General features: G+C 41.3%; 1 protein-coding gene across 1 annotated transcript in view; it reads left to right on the forward strand.

The window, feature by feature from the left end:
- The window catches only part of GLB1 (galactosidase beta 1), a 193,322-nt gene extending 167,882 nt beyond the window's left edge, over nucleotides 1–25,440 (forward strand). Inside the window, exons 14-16 of the mRNA XM_069214293.1 lie at nucleotides 2,680–2,811; nucleotides 8,748–8,972; nucleotides 24,500–25,440. Of these exons, the coding sequence (XP_069070394.1) occupies nucleotides 2,680–2,811; nucleotides 8,748–8,972; nucleotides 24,500–24,763 (621 nt within the window). The 3' untranslated portion in view covers nucleotides 24,764–25,440. The remainder of the gene's footprint in view (nucleotides 1–2,679; nucleotides 2,812–8,747; nucleotides 8,973–24,499) is intronic.
- The last annotated feature ends 732 nt before the right edge of the window (nucleotides 25,441–26,172 follow it).

The raw sequence follows: 26,172 nt of genomic DNA on the forward strand, positions 1-26,172 counted from the left end.
GACTTCATGCTAAACAATTTAGAACACCAATTTGGAAAAACATCTAACTATGGTTTCTAACAAAATGAGCAGTTGGTACCTAGAAAGGAAAAGCAAACAGACAAATTACAAATTGTATTGTCATAATTACCCTCCAAGGATCGGGTCAGCGCACAGGATCAATCTTCGTCTTCAGGACAGCGGTCAAACGCCATCAGTCTAAACTCGACTAAAGGACACGGGACACTTCCCTCATAAGGAGGAGAAGCGTAGAGGGCAGTCTATGGGTGAGGATGGTTTTAATAAGTCACAAAGTCATCAAACAGAGTGACAGAGTTTCTGGATAAAATCAATAGCATTCCCTACCTAATTCTCTCGACCCTTCTGTGACATGGGTTTTTATCCCTTTTTCGTAATGCCTTCCCCCAAAATGCTATTGGTCATTTACTATACCCCACTATCTTTAACCTATCAAATTAAACATTAGGTAATCCCAATTGCCACCCCACGATAATTCATAACACTTTGATTGGTCTTCATAATTGACGTCTTCGGAGGTGGCACATCCGGGGGGTATTTCATCACTTGGCATGTTTCCTCGGGTCATGAGTTCCTTTGTCCATGGTTTAAACGTCCTTGTACATTACATTAATCTACATTTGTTTCAATTTTGTACATAAAACTTATACTAAAGCAGCAAGCATGCGGATGGGAACGGAATTACAAAGATACATGCATCTACCAAGTTGGAAGAAAAAGAACATTTGCAGGGTCATGGCCCTTTGCGAGTCAGCACACTGAAAAACAGAAAATGCTTTTAATATGAGAGCCAGTCAGCTAAACTGCAGCTCACGCTAACTTAAGGCCTATAAGGTTTTTAATATAAATGCAATATTGTAATTGTTAATATAACTCGAATAACCATAGCATTAATGATTCTATTTATTAGTTTGCATATACATTGGTTGCCACACACATTATAGTCATAATTCAAATGCACGTTTAAGCAAAGTCACTATTATTGTCATTTTCTATGCAACATCGTCACACATTAATATAGATATTCTACTCTAATATAGGTTATATAAATCTACACTCTCTCACTAACATAACTGTCACCAACTGTCACCAACCGTCATTACTTTTTCCCCCTTTTGTCCCGCTAATGTAAGAATAGGATATAATTTCAGGTAGATTGACGGAGATGCTCCAAATTACAAAACACGAAACAATATGTGCTGTTTTTTCCAGAACCCCCCACCTGGTTTATGGAGCTGAAAGTGATGGTCTAGATTGAAATCAATTACAGAGGTTTATGTGGCGATTTGGTCTTCTTGAGGTTGAAAAGCACTAGACTCCCTGTAATGGCTAAACAGTGTGGGCCTGATTACATGATGGGTGGAGTTATATCTCTTTGAGGAATACTGCCCTACCCGATTAAAGGTTTTACTGGGTATGAATTTTTACCCAGTGTCCCCCATTTTTGTGTGAGAGCACCCCATTGAAAGCAGGTGGAATATGTACAAGGAAATGTGTCTGGAGTTAGAAAAACATGTTAAGAATAGGCTCTAAAAATTTTGGTCCTGCATGTTGTTCTCTATCAGGTCAAAACAACTCATAATAACATGGTGCACGGAGGGATCATCCATACAGAGGAATATGTCTGAAATTAGGGGGATATCTGCAGGAATAGGCCACAAAATCCAGGCCCTCCCTGTTATTCACATCCATCTAAGGATATTACACTAGGAGTGACTCTCATCTCATCTTGTATTTGAGTGGAAAGATCTAATTCGATACTGGAATGAGTTTCATAGGAAAACTCTTTCATAAGGCTACAAAATCCTGATTATGCAATCCAGAAGTCCAGGGGAAAACATATAGAATAACTAAGGAGTTTATATTTGTTACTGAAATTAACTGTTCTGCTTCTACGTCTCCTGTCGGAGGGATTAATAAATATGAATGGAAAATCAGTTGATATTGTTAGTGTTCCGTAAGAACTGCAACATGTTTCCAGTCAGAATTAGGCACATCTAACTCTTTCCTCTTTCATTTTCTATGTATTTCCAACATGTATATAGTAGATGTTTCCTGTTTAATAATGTTTACTCATTTGCAAGAGATATTTTGCTAAATAATGTTGTGTGATCCTATGTGGAACAACTAGTTATGTGATTCTGTGGTTAACCTGCCAAAAATTAAATTAAATGTCATGTTGTTAATGTTGGATGGGCAAGGTGCTAAGAAATAACACAATCAAAGAGTGATCCATTAAGCAAGTGGCATAAGCCAGTTGGCATGCAAAAAGAGCAATTTGTCTAATTAGAAAATTGAATTAGGGATATCCCACTGTTTGTTGTTGGTACTACCTTCTGAACTGAAACTGTTCATTGTATATTTACTGTATTATTTTAATGGACATCATGGAAAGAAAATTGAATTTAAATTAAAATGTAACTTTATGTTTTATAGTTACATCTTGTAATGCAGAAACAATGTAATGTAAAAATATTGCATTGTTTCCACCCACTATTTTTTTTTTCTTTGTGTATTTGCTTCGATTATTTCATTACTCTTGTAGCCTCTGTGTTGAGCACATCAATATAGATATATTTAAATAACTAATTAGCTTGTCCTTCATTCACAGTAGTGAGTAGATCATTGTAAAAAAATAATCCTTTTTTATTTCTTGCATAGGTTCCTCAGGGAGTGCTTGAAAGAAACAAGTGTATTTCTATCAATATTACTGGAAAAGCTGGTACTAATCTTGATCTTCTGGTGGAAAGCATGGGCAGAGTCAACTTTGGCCGGTTTAATAATGATTTCAAGGTACAACTAGCATAAATATCCTTCAGAATTATATTTTCAGTTGTGAACTATTCCTCCACATTTAAAAGTATCTTTCCTATCACATTTTGCATAGCAATTCAAAGGATGGACATATGGTTAATTACGAAATAATACAGTTGGGGCCACATGTAGAAAACAGAGTACACGTCGCAAACAACGAATTTAGCTGTTTGTGACGTGCAAACTGCACTTTGCAATGCACAAAAAACTTTTTGTGATTCGGTAACATGGTTACCGAATCGCAAAATCGGTTTGAGAGTCACAATTAGGAAGGGGAGTCCCCTTCCTAATTGCGAGTCGCAGTGCAATGCCAGATTGCTTTGTGACCGCAAACGTGGTCGCAAACCAATCGCAGTTTGCACCCTTTTGAAATGGGTGGTAACCCATTCGAAAAACGGAAGGGGTCCCCACGGGACCCCTTCCCCGTTGTGAATGGCACTGCAAACATTTTTTCAGAGCAGGCAGTGGTCCTGTGGACCACTGCCTGCTCTGAAAAAATTAAACGAAAACTTTTCATTTTTCGTTTTTGTAATGCATCTCGTTTTCCTTTAAGGAAAACGGGCTGCATTACCAAAAAAAATAAAAACCCTGCTTTATTAAAAAGCAGTCACAGACATGGTGGTCTGCTGTCCACAGCAGGCCACCATCCCTGTGAATGCCGCCACTCGCAAGGGGGTCGCAAACTGCGGCCCACCTCATTAATGTTAATGAGGTGGGCCTTTGCGGCCTCCTTGCGAGTCGCAGATGGTGTCAGGGACACCATCCTACATTCTGAATTGTGACTCGCAAATTGCGAGTTGCTCTGACTCGCAATTTGCGGGTCGCAATTCAGAATCTACCTATATCTGGCCCCAAATGTCTCATACTGTAAAATGTATCATTATATTATCTTACATTAAGGTTTAGGAAACATTCAGTTTTGTGTTGAGTATGTTCTGTCCATTACCTTGACTATACAATAGTACACCACAAACCTAAATTCCCTATTATCATAGGAGGCCTCCTAGCTTAAACACAAACATGTTAATGCTCTGGTCATCAGCTAGAGGCCAGGACACAAGCCCTACCCTAAACACCACATCATTGTTTTCTTTTTTTGTTTAATGACTATTAGGTGTTACTGTTGTGTGGTATTCAGTGTTTATTAAACTGAAGCATCTTAAATTAGTGAGTAGGGAGAGTTTAGCTTCCAGTCTCTTGCAGGCTTTTGGGTCCCTGTTGTGATTACTTATTGCAAAAATGCACACCTGCCCTACAAAATACAAAAAAGGATTCAGCATCGTTGTTCTGATTTACTGGTTGGGTGAACATTATTATTGGCAAATTAAGGGTTGCAGTGGCACTAACAATTAAAAGGGCACATGAGTATTGGCAAATGCAATGTTAGGTTTGCTACAATGTCTGGAAAAATGAAAGGAGATGCCCTCTAAAGGTTTAGCAGTTATTTTCCTGAACTCCGTTATGCTGGAAAAAACAACTAAATTGGAAATAAGAATTCATTCACTGACCTATTTCAAAGCTGCTAACCTATGAGAATAGCAGCCTTTGCAGAACATGATCTACAAAGACTGTAATGGACCAGCAAATTAAGATTTCTAGTAAGATTACCACTCTTTTATCATTTCCTCATTTAAGTGCCTCATGATGTGAATGTATGCCACCATGCTGCCATCCCCAGGCCCAGATAAAGCCTAACATATACAGAGACACTTTAGTTGAAAATGAGTAACTCACAGATGCAGAAATAACACTGGAGACCCAGGGGTATAAAGTAAAAGGAAATAACAAAAAGATGGACAGGGGAAGGGGATTTGGAAGGCTATAAATTTATTGTTAAACTTTGTTTGCATTTACTATTGATTTACCAAAGTGCAAAATATGCCAATTTAGATTATAGCACATCCAGTTTGGAATCAGTGGCCTCAGTGGTCAAAATGTCAGATAAAATGGTACAGTTGCATCAATGAGATGGATTAACTACAATAATCTTACACCTGCTCCCTCGTAGCCACGCTTTCCCTCTTGCCTATTCCCCCTAATTGTCCTTATTATGCCTTCTTTTTCCCAGATGTCTCCTCATGGCTCCAGCTACGGTTTCCACTTCTAGCTTTGTCATTGTGGATCTCTTTACTTCCTGTGGCAATCCAAATGTGAATGGCCCCCTTTGGTGGTAATGCTCCAAGGTGTGCCTTTTTGAATTGGACACAGGTATCATGTGAGCATGGTTCACAGCCGGAACAGTCAATGCATGGCTTTCCTAGCCTTGACAGCCTCTTTTGAACATGACACTCCACGCTATGTTAGTCATCTGTCTCTAATCTTCACTCTGTAAACCTACATATCTCCTCTCTCCTGACTCCTCATGTTGCATATCACTGATGCCCACTCCGTGGTGCCTCTCTCCTCCTCTGATGCTCCCTTATTAGTTACACCTTCTCTCCCACCTCTTCTATTTTGTACTTGTGAATAATCTTTTACCTCCAGGTCATTGTTTCCCCATATCATTCCAGGTGTGCCAGATATTACCCCATGATACTGCCACACTGCTCTTGAATCTACAATGCTCTGTCCTGCTGTGTGTTTGCCCTGCCATCCGTATTGTGTATTTCGTGTGATGCTGTTACATGGCCCCAAAGCTCTTTCTTTGGAGATAGTCTCCCTATTCCTTCCCCTCTTGTCATTCTTCCATCTTACACCAGAAACTTAGTCCACAACTATGGATGCTCTTGATTTTTGACATAAGTTCCAGGCCAGATGGTCCAACAACTAAAAGTAAAGAGATGAATAGTGAAAACTGCAATATTCATATCAGGCCTGTTTAACAGATTACATTTCTTCACACAGTTTAGCTTTGGGACCCTGTATTCAAGGGACTGCATCCAACATTCTTTACCAACTTTCGATTCAGTGCTAAAACTCACTGGGCCTGATTCACAAAGGTAATTTACACTTTTGAGTAACTTTCATATTTGAGTCTACTCAAAGTTACTACTTTATGATTATTCGCAAAATCGGAGTATAAATGTACTCCAAAAGTGTAATTTACATGTCTCCACCAAATTGAAGGGCATGGTGGCTATACACTTTTGAGGAAAATTACTCATTTTTGACATCACAAAATTTGAGTGTAATTTTACTACAAAATTTTAATTTACACTCGGATTATGTGAATAGCCAAAAAGTAGTAATCTCAATCAAAAGTGTAATTTATCTTTGTGATGCCCACAGTGTTGAAAACTACATAACATGCATGCAGTGTGGTTTTACTCTTTGATCAGATAACACAGTAATTTAGAACTTGTCAGTTACCACATCTCAGCTAAGCAAACATTGTCTCATGAGAATTTTAAGGAAGTTTGTCCGACTTTACAAAATTATGTTTCTCCATTTTCAGCCACCGTTGCTAGTATACAACAAAGACAGCACGGAAGAACTAAATGTGTTCCACACATGTATCTACCTGTTTAAAACGTATGTAAATGTTTATGATTTTAAACCCTTTTAGAGATTAGCTTGTGTTAGAATATTGAGGGCCTACATACAGACCTGCAAGACATCAGTCCTTTTACACTATTTTCTTTAACAAGCATTGGCAAAGCCAATTTGTCTTGCCTTTTGGCTTTAGCAATGCTCTTTGCCGAAGCTGTTAAGCACTGGCAGAGAAAAATGGTGTATTGCAATGCTGAAGAGCATGGGCAAAAAATCAATTAATTCTTAGGAATGGATGTGAGGGAGCAGTCAGCATAGCACAGGAGAGCAACTGGGAGTGGTTGGAATGGAAGAGCAATGGAGGGGTTTGTTTGGAGGAGTTAAATATAAAAAGGCGAGAAAGGTGGGGAGGCAACAGACGGCAGGGAAGTTAGAGCTATACAAAAAGCATGGAGGTGTTAGAGGTATGAGGGGGGAAGCAGCATATGAGGGAGCAAGCAAGAAAACACATGCACTCCCATGAGTGCTGAAAATAAAAGAAAAGCAGTTTCTTGAATGCAAGCATTAGAAGGATACAAGTTATGTAACCAAATGGTTGGTAAAAATGTTTGCTCCAGGGGAGGGTCAACCCAGTGTTTAATTGTAAATTAAAACGTGCCGGTGCCCAAAGCCCTGCTCTTAAACATGCAGCTGCTGCAATTAAATGTGCGAGCACGGAATACTGAGACAGAGTAATCCTGAAGCCATCTTGGGCCTCTTTAATCCATTTACAGCCACTCCCTGCCCCTTCAGCTCACTCTTGCAACTTTCTGCTTTATCCCTTTGTGGTGCTTTTTTGTTTTTTGCTTCCTCCGTCTTTCCCATATGTATCTTTTGCTCACAGTAAATGCTTGAGCCATAAAAATAAGTGACGGCCCTCAAACATAGGTGCAGGTGCTCTGCACCGGAAACAATAAGCATAATTAAGCCCTTGCTGTACCACAGCTAGAAGGAAAGCCAATAAATAAGAAGCAAGCAAATGAGATTGGCAAAAAATCCTTCCAAAGGAAATACATCTTCGACAACAGACAGCTAAACTCTATCTGTAGGCAAGACCTAAATTCTCACAGTGTAAGGTAGGTCTCTAACTCAGTCCCACATCTCAGTGTATCTCATTTCCTGATGTCTGTGTGAGTTCAAAGGTGACTCCCTGAGCAATTTCTCTGGTTAGCCCTCCAAGGTCTTTGGACAAGAACCTCTGCTGCTGCCATCATCCACAGTTCCTGTACCAGCAAAAAATACATCGGAGCAGTTGAATTTGTGGTCTACAAAAATCATCCCTCCTCTGCCACCTTCTCACGTGAAGCAGATGGACATGTACAAAGCATAACTATAATTGTATAACTGTATTCCACACCTATCATTGTACAATACATACTGTCAAATCATTACAGAAGCTATGGCAGTCCTCTGTATTTACCTTCTGCTTCTTCTGCACAAACTGTCCTTGGTGCACAATAGACAGGAACACTGCACCCACCTATCCACAGTATTACTAAACTCAAAACAGCATGCGTCTGTCAAATGGCGTATGTGGAGAGAGCATGTTAGACAGAATATTCCAGACATGCCAAATGCACCATATCTACGCCAGATGAGTGAGTATCACTGTAACCAGCACAGCACTCTGTACCAGGAAACACCACACACTATCATACGAAAGAATACAGTTCTTATAACCTTAATCCAATACAAACTCAGTTTTCCATTGCCCAGCTATTACTACACCCGACAGCGCTCTCTGCCTTATGCCTGCAATGGACATGCCTGCTAACCTGGATGATACCTCAGCAGCTTGGTAGAGTTTTACTATACATAACAATGGTAAAAGTGCACAATAGAAATATAAATAACAATATGCTACTCTTTCATATCTTGCTGGTCTGGAAGTTTATGTTTAGGTATTCAGGTTGAAATTGTTTCCGTTTTCATTCGGGATTCTATGGAAGAACTGTTGACCATTGCTTTTATGAGACCAATATCACATAAACTTTAACATTTCATGACGAATATTGTTTCTTTTGATTTCACTGATACGATACTTGAAAGTAAGTCAGATGTGGTGGAAAATCCAGCTCTGGAGAAAGATGAAAAATGTTTTTTAATTGGGCAAAAAATGCACCCCAAATTACTAAAAGGATCCAAAAGTGGTACTTTCTTGCTAATTAGAGAGGCTTTTAGTGCTGTTAGAACTGTGTGTATAAGTACTGACACAGCATCTCATTATTTAGAATTTCACGATTAAACATGCTTTTTTATACAAATATGTTAAAGCTGCCTGATGTATGTGATAAAAACCCTTTTCGTATTTCTTGTTCTTCTCAGACAATACTATACCATGGTGACATACAAACTAATTTCAACAGTTTCTTAAATGTTTTTTGTGGGTGGGAGGATTTCCAGGACAAAGAATCATAATTTATGTGTTGTGGTTTCTTGAATCGCAGGGTATTCTCACAAACATAACCCTTGGTCAAGACGTGCTCATAAACTGGATGATCTACCCGTTGAATATTGACAGTGCCGTCATCCATAGACTCATTCCACATACTCTCGATGACAGTTCTTCAAACTATTCTGTGCCCGCCTTCTATCAAGGTAGCTTTACAATACCAAGTGGCATCCCAGACTTACCCCAAGACACCTTCATTCAGTTTCCTGGATGGACTAAGGTATAGCACTTTTCACATTTTTTCATTGTGCATATTTCTAATTTAAAAGCAATGTCATTCCTCATGTACAAGAGGATCGTTAAAAAGTCAGAAATCACGAGATTATGAATTACCTTGAGCATTAGTGGAAGTACAGACCAATTATAGGTTTCCATTCATATTGACGTATACCTACTCCTGAGGGCTGTCCAAAGGTGTCCATATTGAAAGAGAAAGTATTGGTGCATACTTTTGCCTGTGTAACATTTTTCTTTTTGCTGGACCCCCATGAAATGTGAGATTGTTTATCTTTTTCCTTTTTGTGATAACTCTTAAGCCTACCTTTCGCATTAGTGCATTCACATATGTTCATAGGCCGGAATCGCTGTGCAAATTGTGTGTACCTACAAAGTTTTAACACCGTAAGTATTCAAATGATTAGATTCTTGATCCCATGTCCCGTCACTGGAAAGACCCATGTTCGCTCTCCCAGGACACTACTCTTACGTTAATGTACAATCCCCATGCTAGCATCATAGTCTGTTGTAGACAGTGGAATTCACACTCGTAAAACCTAGAGCCCATGATTCTCTAAATTAGAATGTGGAACTAGTGATCCAAGTTCAGTCTTCTGCACACTTAAATGACATCTGTGTGTAAAAAAACAGATTCATAATTTGGCCCCATGTTCTCTAAATATGCCGTGCACCATTTTTATTCAGCATACATCGTAGCTTTTAGGCACCCTGTTGGCATTTTTTTATAGTCTACAATTTTTATAGTAATACATTAATAGTAATACATGTCGTAACTAAAGTTGGACTATTACAAAATGAACATTAAAGCAGGCTTGTGAACAGATATGCTAATTATGGTAGGATCATGACCAAGCAGGACCTGGTTTCTATTCTTCTTTTCATTGCTGTAACCTTTTCATTCAGGATCTCATCAATGTACAGTAGTTTTCATTACTATTGGAATTTCTGGTGCATCAAGCAAGGAGATGGTTTTTGCTATCATGATAGGAAGCACAATGTTGAAGCAGCTAGCTCATATTTATTCATTTTTACTAGCATCAGTACTTGAGAGTTGTGAAATAATAGGAAAGCAGCTGCATCCCAGCCACCAGCCGAAATAAGACTGTGCATTTAAGATGTTTGGCCAGTCTTAAGAGAGATGCTGCTTTCCGTGGAGCACTATATTGTAAGCTTCTAGGTGTCAGATGGCCCTCTGATCATATGACTACTGTGCCACCGTTGTGCGAAACAGCACTGCTACTCGAGATACCAGTCTATCAGAAAGGTTTGCTCTACTCTGGCCTCATCTGCTGTACCACTGCCCTCATTTATATGATGTTCTGCTGGAACATATTGATAAAATGTTTTCCCTTCTCTTTGAAACCATAGAGTCCTCCGTAAATACCCTACGGTAGCCCTACAATACCTTATTACAGTTGCATATGCTTAAGCAGCTATACACTGTGCACGAGGGCAGAGGTTAGTCATGTGACCAACAGGGAGGTGTGTGCACCATTGTATTCAACCACGGATATCAAAGTTTTAAGCACTGAATTTTCCTGTAGCAGCTGCAATTAATCATGATTTCGTACCTACATAGTTCGAAGCCATCCACGCGTTCCCGTTTAACTGGAGTTCTCAACCACTTTAAAGGAAGGCAGAATTTCTTCTTAGTCAGAGCAACACTTTCCATCTTCAAGGTGGTAGACCTCCAAGTAAACAGTTTATGCGTCATCTGATCGGAAAAGAGATGTTGCATTAAAAGGAAATTAACCTGAACCATCAAAATATGAGGGCTAATGAAACTCTGCTGTAACTTACAGCAGCTGCATATCTGTATTTGGCGTTGACCAGAAACAGCTACACCCTTAGGCAGGTGAATAGGCATTATATACTGATATATTAATGTGAGTATGCATTCTATATAAAAGCTGAGGATATCGAATCCTGAGTGTGACAACTAGTTTGTTTTTTGCCCCTTCTTGTCATCTTTTGACACTATGTGGAGCTTAACAGTTCTAGCTTAACAATGCAGGTCTCTGACTGGTTGATAGTTCTGCAGCCTGTTTTTCAGATAATCGGGCCCAGACTATCTCGACCAATACTAGAGTAGGTCTCAGCGATAGTCTTTGGCAGCAAGCATTCTTGATCCTGTACAGGAACGTCCTGGAGCCACAAACGCACTTCTAGTGCAACTGCTTCCCCTTTAAGATTACTTATTGTAATTGAAGATACAGTGGCAAAATTGCCATTAATTGCATCCCTAAGTCCAGGGCTGGGGCAGCCCCTTATTCATCTTGAATTTGTTTTAACACTTCGGAAGATTTGCAAGTGTCAGTGTACCTCGTGCGGTAGTATAGAATGCGGCAAATACCGTGTCCCAAGTATTGTAGTTATCTACTGTGGGAACCATCCCAAATGACAAGCACATATTGAGAATTCTATGTTTATCCTGAGGACCCGTATGGAGGAAAACTGCTTCCAGCGCAATAATTTTTTGAGCTAACCAAAACTGAATTTCCTCCCGTTTGGCCAGTACCTTACTCATTATCGAATGTACAGTTGCAGGGTTAATGCCCGGTGTGACTGGATGAGCTGGGTTAGTATTTAATGTCTGCATTACAAAATGTACTAACAGTCTATATATTGCCATAAGCTCAGCATATAAGTGGCGAATCTCAGCGGCCCCCAAGGTTGCTGCATCAGGATGTGGTGTATGTGTGACCAATAAAGGCTAGGTAGGACCATCATTGCTCAGAGGACCTAAACTAACGTCTAATATTGTATGTGGTAGGGCGCCATCAAGACAGTTATTATGGTCTTGATAAGATAAAGATATCGCCAAGTATGCATAAGCTCTGTATTGTGCAGGTGTGTAGTGATGAAATGTAATAGTGTTCCCATCAACTGCTGGAAAAGTGACCCAAGAATAAAATATTTCTGTCCTGTAGGCTGGATGAGCCTCCACTACAAATGTTACTGGATCCCCTGGCCTGTGAGGCCATTTGCTAATAAATGAGCAGTGAGGGGTTGTCGCATATTTACTGCAGTTGCTACTTGTTGTTGGGTTTGCCATGGTAATGGTAAAGGTATTTGTTCAGAGATAAGGACACCAAATGAGGATTGATCCTTTTAAGGTTCAAGCTTGAACAACCTACAGCGTTGGGTAGGTACTACCTACCCAGCTGAGAAGGAAATCCTCAATACCACGGACGTCTCCGTATATAATATTGAGGTGCCTTTAGCACATAGTGAGACAGAGATACTCAGGAGAATACAAAAATTAGTGCCTGAGCAAACGCTGGTGACGCCATGATGCATAGTCTCTCATTAGCCTAATGAGGCTTCTAGATTCGGGCGGCAGAATCACCTGAATTGTGGGAAACCTTGAAGACATCATCCCCCATACCTGAGCAATGAAGCCTGTTGCCAAGTAAGACACCATTCCCATGTAGGCCAGGGATCTGGTAGTCTACCCAAGCAGCTGTAGTGAAGGCAATCTGCATGCAGTTGTGGTCATGCAGCTGGAATCTCCCTCTAACCTGTATGGGACCGAGAAGTGTTTTTATAAAAAAAACAGCTAATATTCTGAGAAAATGTCCCCACATAAGGATGTGTATGTTTCTGTGAATGTTAGAGACACAGTGTACTGCTTTGCCAGCAACTCTATCGGGCTGCAGCCTTGAGGAAAGCACAAAGTGAAAAGAATGTCATGCTAGAAATGCAATGCTTTCCTAGGCGAAAGAGCAACTAGATAAAGAAAATAAAACAGCACCTCAAACGTGGCCTGTGCCTAAATAAAAATGAAGCTGGATAAAATGTAACTGGGCTAAAGTGCACAACGGCAGGCCTAGTTGCTAAAATAACATGTTTAAAGAACATGGCTTAAATAGCTATACAGCACACGTATCGATTTATGTAGCAGTATAAGGGATTTAAAGTGAATTTGCTCATTTGCAGGGAGCCACTGCAGGTGTTTCCTTGATGTGCTAATGTAATATCTGGGTGGATTGTCCATTAGTACTGCAACAATGGTATTCTGTGAAACCTGTAGTTTTTAATTATTGGATTTAGATGTGCTTAAACGTAAAGAGATACAATAGTCAATTGTAGATCCCACCATTGTCCTAGTAATTGTGGCTCTTTGTTTATCCTTGCCCAAATGGTTTACCAACTCTAAACAGCTGACTGTGAAAGCTGTTGGATGAGATCACTGCATTTATTTGTAGGGTATGCAAACTTCGTGCACATTAATTTTGTGGAAAGACATTTTTCGGCCTGCACTGCTGCGCCTTTTTAAACAGTGGTGCAGTGTTGGGTGGTGAAATGGCCAGGAGTATGGTGGCAAGTGGAGCGGGGGGAGCATGTGGGAGGCATCCATCTAAAAACAGAAAACTGCAGTCAGCACTGGGCAGACACCAGCATCGAGTGTGTGTGTGTGTACGTGTTTGTCTCAGTGGTGAAATGGTTGCAGATCAATATGAATATCCAGTGCATGCTGTTAACAAAGATAATCATCTGAGATTTAAGTTTTTCTTTGGCTTAATTATGCAGTTCTAGATTGGGGAATACCATTTATTTGATTTCTTCCCAGTTACAGAGTTGCTCACAAATAACTATGTTTTTCTTCATTGACCCTAAGAATTTGAAATCCATTCATCCCGGAAAGAGATTGAATTGAATTCCTTAGTGACTTTTTCAGTGGACAGGTTAACCATGAAATGGGTGTCTACTGCACAGTTAGAAACTATGTTAACTAGGAAACTGTGTTAAGTAGACACCTGGACACCTAGCCTGCCATTTGACTGTGGCCTCCAGTTCCTGCATGTTCCAGCTTAACGCAGTAATGCCTGCTGTCTGAGTTTTCCTTCCTGGGTTTTCTCACTCACCGTTCTTCCCACCAACAGAATCTCCGCCCACCACCGGACCTATGTAATGAAGCCTGCAGCGCAACCGCATTAGTAGGCACATGGACACCTAGTCTGCCATTTGCCTGTGGCCTCCAGTTTCTTTTTTTTGCAACCTGATCCAGTGAAACCATGGCTGCCCAGGTTTTCCCACCAGGGTTTTCCCCACTTACCATTCTTCGTGCCAACAGAAGACCTGCCCACCCCAGGACCTACTTAACTCAGGTTCCAGTGCAACCACCCAGTGGATACACCAAAGGCAAGCCTGTCTGCACCTGTTCACACCTGGACCACGCTCATCCACGACCCTTGGCCTTCCCACCCCCTAAGATACACCATCACCAAGCTCTGCACTCTCAACCCCGGACACCGCAACAAACACTGCCACTGCGCCGACCCACACTCTATGGCAGGATCTTTCACCTGTACCTACTGCCACTTCACCTGCCTCAGCACACACACCGGCTCACCAACCAGCTCCACCCCAAACAAAAACACCAACTGGAATGCGCCCTTCTCAGCACACAGACTTACTATGCAAACACACCACTGATATTTGGGACCCCATCTCCACCCTTACACCCAATGTCTTCTTCCTCACTAAGACCTGGCTCAACCCCACTTCTGTACCTGACATCACCACCTCAATACCCAAAGGATACAAGATCATCCACACTACCACAACAACATGCCTGGAGGAGGGATCACCATCATACACAAGAAATCCATCCATTGCTCCACTACAGATGACATCACCCCAGCCATGGAACCCCTCAACTTCAGACTCCAAACAGACTGCAAAACCACCATCCGGGTTACCCTCACCTACCGTCCTCCAGGACCACGCCCAGTCTTTTGCAGCTTTATTGCCAACTTCATCGCCTTCCTTTGTCATAGACTCCAACAACTATATTTCCCATGGTGACCTCAACTTCCATCTTGACGACCACAGTGACATCAAGACTACCAATCTCCTCGACAGCATGAACAACATTGGACTCGCCCATCCTGCCCATGACCCCACGCTCACCAAAGTCACATGCTAGACCCCCATCTTCACCTCCAGCAACTGCATCAGGTACAGCCACACCACGGAACTCACCTGGTCTGACCACTTCATCGTCCCCTTGAACATCAACAGCTCACAGACCTCTGCCCCCAATCTTCCCAATGCCCCCTAATAAAGCAAATGTGCCTTTGAGCAAACTCTCAAAGGACACATTGATCATCGCCCTCAACACCACCCACCCCATCTCCTCCAGCAACCTAGACCAGAGTGACAGGACATTTCAACAATTGGATCACCAACTACACTGACAGCATCACTCTTATCGGCAACAACACCCACAGAATGTCTGCCAAGCAGGCTAGCTGGTACACTGAAGTCCTCAGAACTGCTAAGCGACACTGTAAACAACTGTAAGGGATATTGCTCATCAGCAAGGATATGACCGACAAGACCATCTTCAAGAAAGACCTCAACATTTACCACAAACAGTTGAGAGAATTAAATAAAGGCCTTAGTTTTGTGCATCGAATCAAGCTCTAGTAACAGCAAAGAGCTCTTCAACATTGTTGAAAAATTCTCCAGTCCCTCAGTGGCAACAAACATTACCCACTCACATGAACTTGCCACAAGATCGCCAACATCTACAGAAACTTCAAACTCTAGCCCAAGGCCACCAACTTCTTTAAGCAACACAGTGACCCCACTACCACGACAGACATCTGACTAACCAAATGGAGCCAGCTCGCTCCACAGGACACCATCTCCATCATGAACTCTGTCCACCCAGGGTCTCCAGTCGACACAAGCCCTCACCACATTTTAAACCTAGGCGAATCCAGAATCAGCCACATACTCACCCCCTTGTTGAACACCACAGTTGCCACGGTCATCTTCTTAGAGGACTGGAAACATGCAGAAGTCAATGCCCTACTTAAGAAACCTTCTTCAGATCCCAGCAAACTCAACAACTACCAACCATTCTCCCTGCTCCCTTCCCAGCAAAAGTATTAGTAAAAGCCATCAACCAGCAACTCTCCTCACATCTGGAATGGAAGCACCTACTTGACTCCTCCCAATCCAGATTCTGCAGCAATCACAGCACCCCAACAGCCCTCACTGAAGCTACAGATGACATCTGAACCCTACTTGACCGAGGAGAGACTGCAGCTCTTATCCTCCTAGACCTCTCAGCAGCCTTTCATACCGTCTCCCACCACACACTCATCACAAAGCTACAAAACAGGGGCATCTAAGGATCCACGCTCAGATGGATTACCTCTTTCCTCACTTGAAAAGTGCAAAAAGTCCACCCCCCACGCTTCCCCTCCAAACCAAGGAAATAGTCTGTGGAGTACCCGAGGGATCCTCCCTCAGCCCCATCCTCTTCAACACATATAATTCCTCTGGCCAGCATTGCTAAAATCCACGGACTCAGCACCATATCCTATGCTGATGACACACAACTCATTCTCTCCCTCTCAGAAGACCCCACCAACACCAAGACCAACTTCCACAACTGCATGATCGACATCAGGCAACTGCCTGAAGCTGAGCTTGGACAAGGAAAAAGAGGTACTAATTTTTCGGAAACACAAGCTCCCCATGGGTCGCATCCTGGTGGCCCTCAGAATTCGGACCTACTCCTACCCTGACTGACTACACTAGGAACCTACACGGAGGATGATGGTTAGTGGTGGTATACAGGATGCACTTCCCAAATATTGTGTAAGTATAGAAATGATATTACGTATTTAGCAAAGAACTGTGGTGCAATACAGTTGAGTGAGCTCCACTACCTTAGAGCGTAATTGTGGTGTTCCAAAGAAACACCACACAAAATTTGTTACAGACACTGCAGCACTCAAAGGAGTTCGTAGATGAAAAAGTCCTTCAGTTAAGTTCAGTTACTGTAGGTTCTTTAATTAGAATACATCGACATAAGTCCATCGAATGATCATCGTTCCAGAACCACAGCCATCATATTCATTGGATGAACAGTATGCCTAAGAAATATGTTAAGTAACTCGTTCATAGTAGTGTAAAGAGAAGGTCTAAATTATGTGAGACCATGTTCAGAACACATGTCTCTTCGCCAGCACTATCCTTGGCTCACCTTTCCGAGGTGTGAGACTTACCATGGGCTCATACTGCGCCTACCTTGGTCACTTATCTGGTACTCCTCAGACCGTGCTTACTTCTAGAGCCTTGAAAAAGTCACTTGTTGTGACGAAATAAATGTTGGCTTGCCTATGCAACGATGTTCATCCGATGAATATGATGACTGCGGTTATGGAACGATGATCATTCAATGGACTTACTCTAGGAACCTAGGCATCATTTTGGACAGCAAGCTAACCATGATGACTCATGTCAACTCAGTCTCCTGCTTCTTCATCCTCTGCATGCTTCATAAGATATTCAAATTGGCTAGCCCAAAGCTTTAGACGTACCATCAGCCAGGCCCTCATATCCAGCTGACTCGACTAAGGCAGCGCTTTCTACGCAGGGATCGCAGCTCACCTCCCTCGATGGCTACAGACCATACAAAAGGCTGCAGCCATACTCATCCTGGTTCTCCCTGGACCAACTCACATCACCCCTTACTTCAGGGAACTCCACTGACTCCCTGTACAGGAAAGATGTCCATTCAAGCACCTGATTTATGCATATAAGGCCCTACACAACTGCTGACCTACCTACTTGAAGTACCACCTGAAGTTCAATCAGTCCACCAGGCACCTCCACTCCATGACCCTTTCTCTAACCCTCACCCCAACATAGCAGATGAAGAGGTCATTCCCCCTTCAAAATAGAATAAAAGACATGGAATGAGCTACCCTTTCATCTACGGACCTCCCTATCTAGTCCAGAGTTATGAAAGTCCCTGAAGACCTTGCTATTCAGCTAATCAACTGGACCCTGCCATCGCCTGGATACCCTCACGGGTGACAAGTAGAGCTCTACAAATCTACTGATTGATTGAAATTATACATTCAGGGAGCAAAGCATGTCATGTAAGGCCTTGACAAAGATGTAGACAAGCAGGAGCTCCAAATGAATGTAAACTGCGTTTTCTTGGCGAACAATTAGGAGTTGCTCGTTATGACTTTACCCTAGTATCCAGAAAGGAATTGAACAATTTGGTTGCTGATTCACAGATACCCAACACATCAGTCATTCTTTGAATCGGGTTGCTACAGTCAAGAATAAATGTAGTACTTGCAGCTAAAGGAAATGAGAAAAGAGTGTGGGTTAGACACTTGCAAGATGTTCCAAAATTGAACCATGAATTACTGCAGCGTCTGCATGATGTACATCTTATACATGTTACTGTAAAAATGAGCAAGTTCGGTTCTGAACAGTAGTGACTTGTGTTAGGAGGCAGAGGTTGGGACAACTATCCACTCTCTCTACTGCGTTAGGTAAGGTTAAATAACATTTCTGAATTAATCACGTTATCACTTTTACGGTCTGCCTTTCTGCTCCGTTTCATACTCCGTAATCTGCAACTTTCTTCGAAAAGGAAGTTACTGTCACTTGGCTGAGAAAAATAAGTATCCTCCCCTGAGACTTCTGGAGACCACAACCATAAAACTGTTGTTTGAATTACATTTCATGGTGCTTTAGCTGGTGAAAGAGAACAGACATATTTGGTCAATTCGCCTTTCACAATAAAGCCCGCACTTAAGTTGAATCCAAGCTGTGTATGTAGAATGTAAGAAGTAGGTGACAAAACATAATAGATTCTACAGCTATGGCTAAATAAGTCTCCATAGTGCTAAAAAAGACATTTTCCATACATATATAGGGCAACGTGCGCAATCTCTTTGACTACATAAGCTAGAAATTTCATGGTGCACGTTTATTAATATAAAACGCGGGAATCTGCAATCCCTTTTTTAATCAATCTCTAATTTCCTTATTGCAGTTGTAAAGTTGAGTTGTGATGTCATTATGCCTGCTGCCAGCAGATAAGGCGAAGGGCAGGTCATGGAGCCTCATTGCTACTCCAGTTGAAAGACTTTATTTTCTTATGATCTGTTTCTCTAAAACAAGCAGCGATCAGCACAAAGGAGAGATTTATGGCACCATATTTATTTTGTGCATGCTGTATTCAGTGCAGAAACGAAAGAATCACTCATATCTCTCTGCAGGTTACTATTCACCCTGAGACGGCCTATTTTTTCTGATTTACTTTAAACTGATCCTAATAATTTGTAAGCAAATTACTAACTTATTTTTGTTGTATTTAATTTTGCCCTGCAGACTATGCTAACTCTTCCATATAAAGTAGTATTGTTTTAAAGGTATACACGGTTTGTGGGATGAGTGACGGCATGATCATGTATTATAAGGAATAGAAAACCCTCTGCCATACGCTAAAATGATACTGGAGGTCACCTTGAAGTTCCATGACCTTATGAACTCTGTGTTCAGCATCGTTCCTTTGTATGGCCACAAAACTCCTCAGTGAAGCTCCGTATAATGTACAGCAGAGGGTACTTTATCCCATATACAGTGACTTGTTTTAATATTGTGCTTAATGCCCTGCATTGTAGCACTTATATGTGTTTTAAACAACAGGTCATCCTATTGCCCAGTTAAATGGTTCTCAATTCAACTCATTTGTTGGAATCACTCAAAGGGCTACTCATATTATCAAGCTTGGAAGCCTCATAGCCTCACCCAGCTATATAGGGATTCAAACCCATGACCTGCCGGTCCCTTTCCTGTGCTAAGTTAGACAGCTCTGTTGTTTATTCTAACACTGAGCCTCATCTATTAAAATAGAATGCTTCTTATGTGTTCAAATGCCACTGAAAATAAAATGTCAGCCTATTCGTCTCGATGAAGCTGTGAAACAGGCAGACAGTTTTGAGAGTATATTTGTCTCTTTTTCTGAGAAGTGTAGAAACGTTAATGTAGGGGAGATGTGTTACATTTGCTAGTCTGATTTAGGAAATGGGCAACCTCTTTTGAATGTGAAAAATGCTGGTGCCACCTTAGTAAAACAGCTTAGCAGCCAAAGCTCATTTTAGTAACACAATAAACAAGATGCAAGCATTGACAAAGCAAATAGGTCTGTCTTGTAGATGAAATGCAAGCCATACCCACTGGCCTTGCAAAACTTGTTTTTTAATACCTGTTTCTCAGCGCTTGCACATGGCTATTAGCCATTTGACTCTGCTATCAAACACTAGAATGTAGGATTAATGCATTTCATAGCAGTACAACTTGCTGTAGAGCGGTTTTGAAAATAAGAATCAACACGGAAATCTTTTGAAATAAAAATAAATCTGCATCCCATTTCCAAACATTTTTCTTCTCAGGCATGTGACGTCCAAAGGGATGCTACCTTTTCAATACTACACACTTGAATGTTGAAATAATGTTATTTACGTAGGACTGAATTTAATTTGTGAATTTTTTAAAAAAAGGAGTTCCAATGAAATGAGACAAATTAACAAGCACGGTTAAACATTCCACAATAGTTCAAATCTCTCTCATAAAAATGACCTTGGAGTCGGTGTGGGATATATAAGGCTAGGTTTGGGGAATTTTTAAATGTAAAGGTGTAGCCTTTTAACACTGCTGCACCAGCCAGCTACTAAAACAAGACACGTTGTGAAGGAAAAGTCAAAGTAAAATGGCTAGACTGTTCACCCCATTCCTCCCAACCTGGCCTTGCTCTCACAACTGCTCTGAAAATGTACCTGGGAGCTGTCATGTTTTTTAAAGGTGGGTCCTCCTGGTATGACGCATTAGCGCAGGTTGTCTGCACATCAGCCTGCGCACATACACCTTACCTATTTAAACAGTAACCCTGACTCAAAGTAAACCTGGTTCTATCCATCATACAAGATTATGCAAGCAGGCTCATTGTCCTGGCCAACTCCATAATCTGCAACTTTCTTTAAAAGGAAGTTCGTATCACTAGTGACTGAAAAACATTAGTGTCTTCCACTGGGACTTCTAGAGGCCACAGTACTATGTCGATTGTATTACTTTTTTTAAATTTCTATGAGTGAATATTTGCTGGGGCTGGTGGAAGAGAGAAGATGTACTTGGCCAATCCCCCTTTCACACAAAAGACTGCACTTAGATTGAATTCAAGCTATATAGAATTTAAATACAAGGTGAAAAACACAATAAACTCTACAGCAACAGCTAAATAAATACAATTGTAAGTGTTGCCATGGGCATCCAGTGCATAATTTGAGCAAGTGGGGCCCACTAGCACTCATTTTCTGGGATCAGCACATATTTTTCCTCATCAGACTTTGACCCAGAACAAGCTAGATAAATACAAAAGGGGGACATAAGAAGGCAGAGAAAGGTGGAAAAACAGTGACAAGTAAAGAAAGCAGGGATGAAAAAGAATCTGAAAGTGTGAGATAAAAAGGGACAAGGAGGAGTGTCTAGTGGTGGATGAAAGTGACATGAGCTGAAAGCAAGACTATGCAGCTGTGGTATTCAGCACTTCTGACATTCAGTACCAGTGCCGCAGGTTTCTGAGCAAAACTTTGGGCTCTGTCACATATCCTTTCACAAATTAAGCAGTGGCTTGATCGTTAAACACCAGTACGCTTGGCCTGGATTGGAAGCTGCCACACCATGCATTAAATTTAGAAATAAATGAAACAACCATACAGTGTTGTCAACAAACACCCTCCCACCGCATCCACAAAGTGGAAATAAGCCACAGTTAAAGTTGCTGTAGTCTGAAACCTCATCCGAAATTATGTTTGAGTGGACCAGGATGAGCGTGCAACCTGAAGGTTTTTCTTACAGTTACAGTGCACATGGCATCATCCGGTTAGGCTACAATTTGCAACTTGTTCTAAGGAACTGCCATGACTATTTATAGTATATTTTCTCACCAGTACGCAAAGAAGTATTGAGTGATATGTCTCAAAGCATACTTCAAGTTCTCTAACCAGGTGCAGAAATTCATTAGCACGTGGCAAAGCCCGTGTTCTGAAAACACCATTGATCACCCTTGCTTTTGAGATATGCTTGTGCTAACATCTGTGATCAGTTTTAATGCTCCTGTTCCCGCTACATTCTTCACCATTCCAGCTCCGGGGGCTCAGTGTGGGACGGTGTGTCATATGAATGAGACTACAAGCAGCCGCAGAAGTTTTTTGGCCCTGCTTGGCCTTTTTAACCTAATTTCGGTTCTGGTAAATACTCTGGGCCATACAGGACTGGGGTTGCTTGCAGTACCCTTCATAAGGGAAATGACCTAGAGGTTTGGGATGCGCCACCTAATGCTGGCATGGCCAAGGCTGATATGCACATAGTTGCTTCATGTATGTATTGGCACAGACTAGCTGAACAAGCATTGGCAACAACTTCTTTCTTGTCTGTTAGGATCAGGTGCTGAGCTATGGGCTTTGCCAATGATTGTTTGCTATCCTTCTAAAAAAAAAAAACTAACATTTTCACTGGTGCATCAGCACATGTGCACTCATGAACAGCCATCTTGGAGTGGAAAATGCACCAGTGGATATCTTGGATTTTGGTTATGGTAATTTATTGTTACAAAATTGCAGGCAGCGATTTGTCAAATGACAAAATAGGTAATAATGAATATACAGGATGCAATGCAAAGCAAGAGTGTGATCTGCTCCCATGAAGCATTAAAAGTAAAATGAAAAATAATTCCTTCACGCCATTTCTTGAAAGCAGTGGAAAGATAACCTCATCCATTCAGAAACAATGGTTAGGAAAAATATCCCATGGGAGGGGCAAATTGCAATAGTAGTGAGGAAAGCCATTGAATAACAAGCAGGTAATACACAATAACCCTACCCAGCCAGGAGCAAGGGGCCACCCCAAAGCCCACTCTAGGTATGTTCTAAAGTATTGTACACAGTGCTGTCTTCGACAAGCAGATAAAGTTGTTTGTAGCAAGATCATGCAATGGAATGTGTCCTAGGGTTATCCCATTGGGTACTGTTTAACGGTGACCCACCTCTCCTCAGTCCCCCAATTAACTAATGCCTACTGTACAGGTAGGCTCTGGGCAGGGCACTGCTGGTTTTTTGCACTGGTTCATGATGTAAGTTGTTGCTGCCCGCGCTGCTCATTGATGGCAATACATTTCACAGGCTTTAAAATGATCTGATCTGCATCAAATTCACTATTACCTTATAGCAGTGGTTCCCAACCTGTTGGTCCGTGGACCCCCAGGGGTCTGTGACACATTCCCAGGGGGTCCGCAGGCCTGGGCTGGGACAAAGGCACTTCTCCAGCTGGGGCCTCTGACAAACACATGCGTAGTGTTTTTATATTTATTACTTCCTTTGTTCAGTAGTAAAAAGCACTGCAAAGGTTGTGTACAACAAAAATAAAAGTGTAACGAGAACTCTATTGAATAATGTACCTGCTGGAGAGGAATGAGGGTTTTGGGCAGTGGCAGTTTGGACTCAAAGGTAGCACAGATGGTTAATATGTCTGCTTCAAAGTACGTGTATCATGCAAAGAACAGTATTTTATGTCCATGGCACAGTGGGTTACTGCTTTTGTCACAGAGATTCTTTTGTTACTGTGCAGTTCATAATAATAATCTAGCACAGTGAGCTACGAACTGCCATTAAAGAGCTGTGGCACAAATTAGAAAGTAGTTTTTTCCCTAGTCTTTAATTTTCCTTATGCTGCTAAAAAAGGTTTGCTTGTGTAGAAATACATTCTTATTACTAATGTCATCGCTAATCATTGTGCTGTGTTCTGAATCCTAAGTTTGTGCTTCTCCAGACCAAGCATTCTTAGAAAATGCCTACCAGTGTGGATGGCATGTGAATCTTACACCTTGTAGTCACCTGTAAAGTGACCTGGTACCTTACAGTGATATGAGAGGTGGTTTAAAACAAATGAAATACATGTGACGGAGAGACTAGGGAGAGGTGAGAGGCCCCTATGGTTTACTCCCTTTCCCGATCACTCATTTATGTGAAAAATGTTTCTCAGGTCTTACCTAAAAAAATATCAAAACCGAAATCACTCCGGAAATGTAAAATCTGACCTGAGGATTCACCTTTCCTAAATAAAACCAAACAATGAAAAGGTAGTCGTCGAGATCGAGATGCAGCGCCAGCCTTCCCAATAAAATGTTTTGATTTTTGCATATTTTTTTCAGTATTAAAGAATTATGGGCCATATGTACGAACACATTTTTCCATAGACACAGAATGGGTAAAACCCTTTGCTACATCTGGCCCTACATGTCTAGTACTTTGAGTATTTGTTTGGCGTGTACTTGTTATATTTTTTGTGAATTATTGTTTTAATGTTTGAAATTTAAATTGTACAAATTGCTTCCAGTGATGATTCATTGGCGGTCCTCAGGAGTCAATAGGTTGGGAACCACTGCCTTGTAGGAATTCGGTTGCGGTTTTCACAGCATACCATCCATTAATATGATTTGTTGTTCGAGACCATGCTGGGTTACTTTAGCTGCAAAGGTTAGGGCTTTTTCCCCAGTTCCCCATTTGCATTTCGGTCACAAGATTTCATTGTAGCATGGACACGAGTCTGATGATTGATTTTGCCTTATACCTATTTTTCTTACACACCTTTAAACCATGTACCAACTTTTTATTTTTCTTACAGGGACAAATTTGGATTAATGGCTTCAATCTAGGTCGGTACTGGCCAGCCCGGGGCCCCCAAGTAACATTGTATGTCCCCGTGCACATCCTCACAACATCAGCACCCAACAATATCACAGTGTTGGAGCTAGAGAAAGTGTCTGCTTGCGACAAAGGGAAGTGCTTTGTGGAATTTGTGGATGTTCCTATTCTTAATGCTACAACTGGACATGAAACCAAAAATATCGAACTGTTTTCTAAAAAGGAATGGTCAGGTGACCTTTGAGCTGCTTACCTTCCCTCCTATGGTTGCGCATTGTGAAGCTCTGCACATCCAGATGAACTGACAACTTAGCTTAGGTGATTTTTGTAATGGTACATTAGGTGGGTTAGATTAAAAAGAAACCAGCAAACACTTGAGAAGGTATGAAATAAGTATTTAGGTCCCAGCTTAAGAATCAATGTTGTGTTATGACGTTTAGGTGTTAGAATTACAGTTGTCTGAAAGGCACACTGTTTCTTATGATAGGATAAGCAAAGTGAATGAAATTTATCTCGGAAATCTAGAATTTTATTTTGTACTGATTATTTGCATTAGACGTCTACAACTCAGATGAAATTGAAATATCCTAATGAGCAAAAGTATACATTGCAATGTTCGAAATGGAATCTACTGTATAAGGCATAGAAGGTTTGCATTTTATTTTTAAAATAAATGATACTTTTGATATTTTTCACACTTGTCACTTAAACGCCACAAATTTGCAACCCACCGAGAAATGTAAGGAGAAGAAATACGTCATGCAAATGCAGTTGTAACGGTTTTCGATATAGAGAAGGTGACAGACTGTTTTCAGTTTTTCAAGGACCACTGAAAGTCAGCATTACACTGAATATTTATTTTATTGCTGTCCAACTATCGCTAAATAAAAGTGGCGCCTGAAAGTTCAGAAGTTAATCTAACTGTTGGTGATGTGGACTTTGACAGTTCTTTGGGTCTGACTTTACAGCATAGCTGTCCCAAGGAGCAGTTGTCACTAAGAAATATTGTTACGTGGTCATCGAAGCAGCTGGCATCAATTTAAGTCATGCTCTTAGCTGTTTGGGTTATCAGGCTTCTTCCTAGTAAGTGCTTTCATCCATTTGATACTTGAGAGATGCTTTATGTCTCAAAAGTACAATCACTGATCGCACTTTTTGTCACATTCATTCCTTTATGCCACACATGGACTGTAAATCAATTGCTTTTTTTATTACAACATCTGAAACAAAGGGATTTTTAATGTATTTGTCAGGGTTGAGTGTGAGCCTGACTCTAACCTAGCTTCCTAATTTCGTTGATCACATGAGGACAGTCTTACCTCACGTGACTGTCCGTAAGTTTTGCAAGATCCCACATTTTTTAAGCACTCCCAGTGTCTCTTATTCAGTGATGGCAAGAATGTATATTCAGAAATAAGACCGCAATATTACGACTGCTGGTGGCCTTCTACCAGTTTACAGAAGGAAAACTGGCAACAGCCATACTGGCCGTCTAGTGGCAGTTGCACTGCCAGCACCGACACACCAATAAAACACCACCTGCCATATTTCAATTCGAAAAACGGCATGGGGGTGTTGTGCTGGGGGGGCGCTGGCGGTGGTGCCAGCGCCCCCCCAGCACAACACCCCCATGCCGTTTTTCGAATTGAAATA

This window comes from Pleurodeles waltl, chromosome 2_1 (assembly GCF_031143425.1).
Source record: "Pleurodeles waltl isolate 20211129_DDA chromosome 2_1, aPleWal1.hap1.20221129, whole genome shotgun sequence".
NCBI lineage: Eukaryota > Metazoa > Chordata > Amphibia > Caudata > Salamandridae > Pleurodeles > Pleurodeles waltl.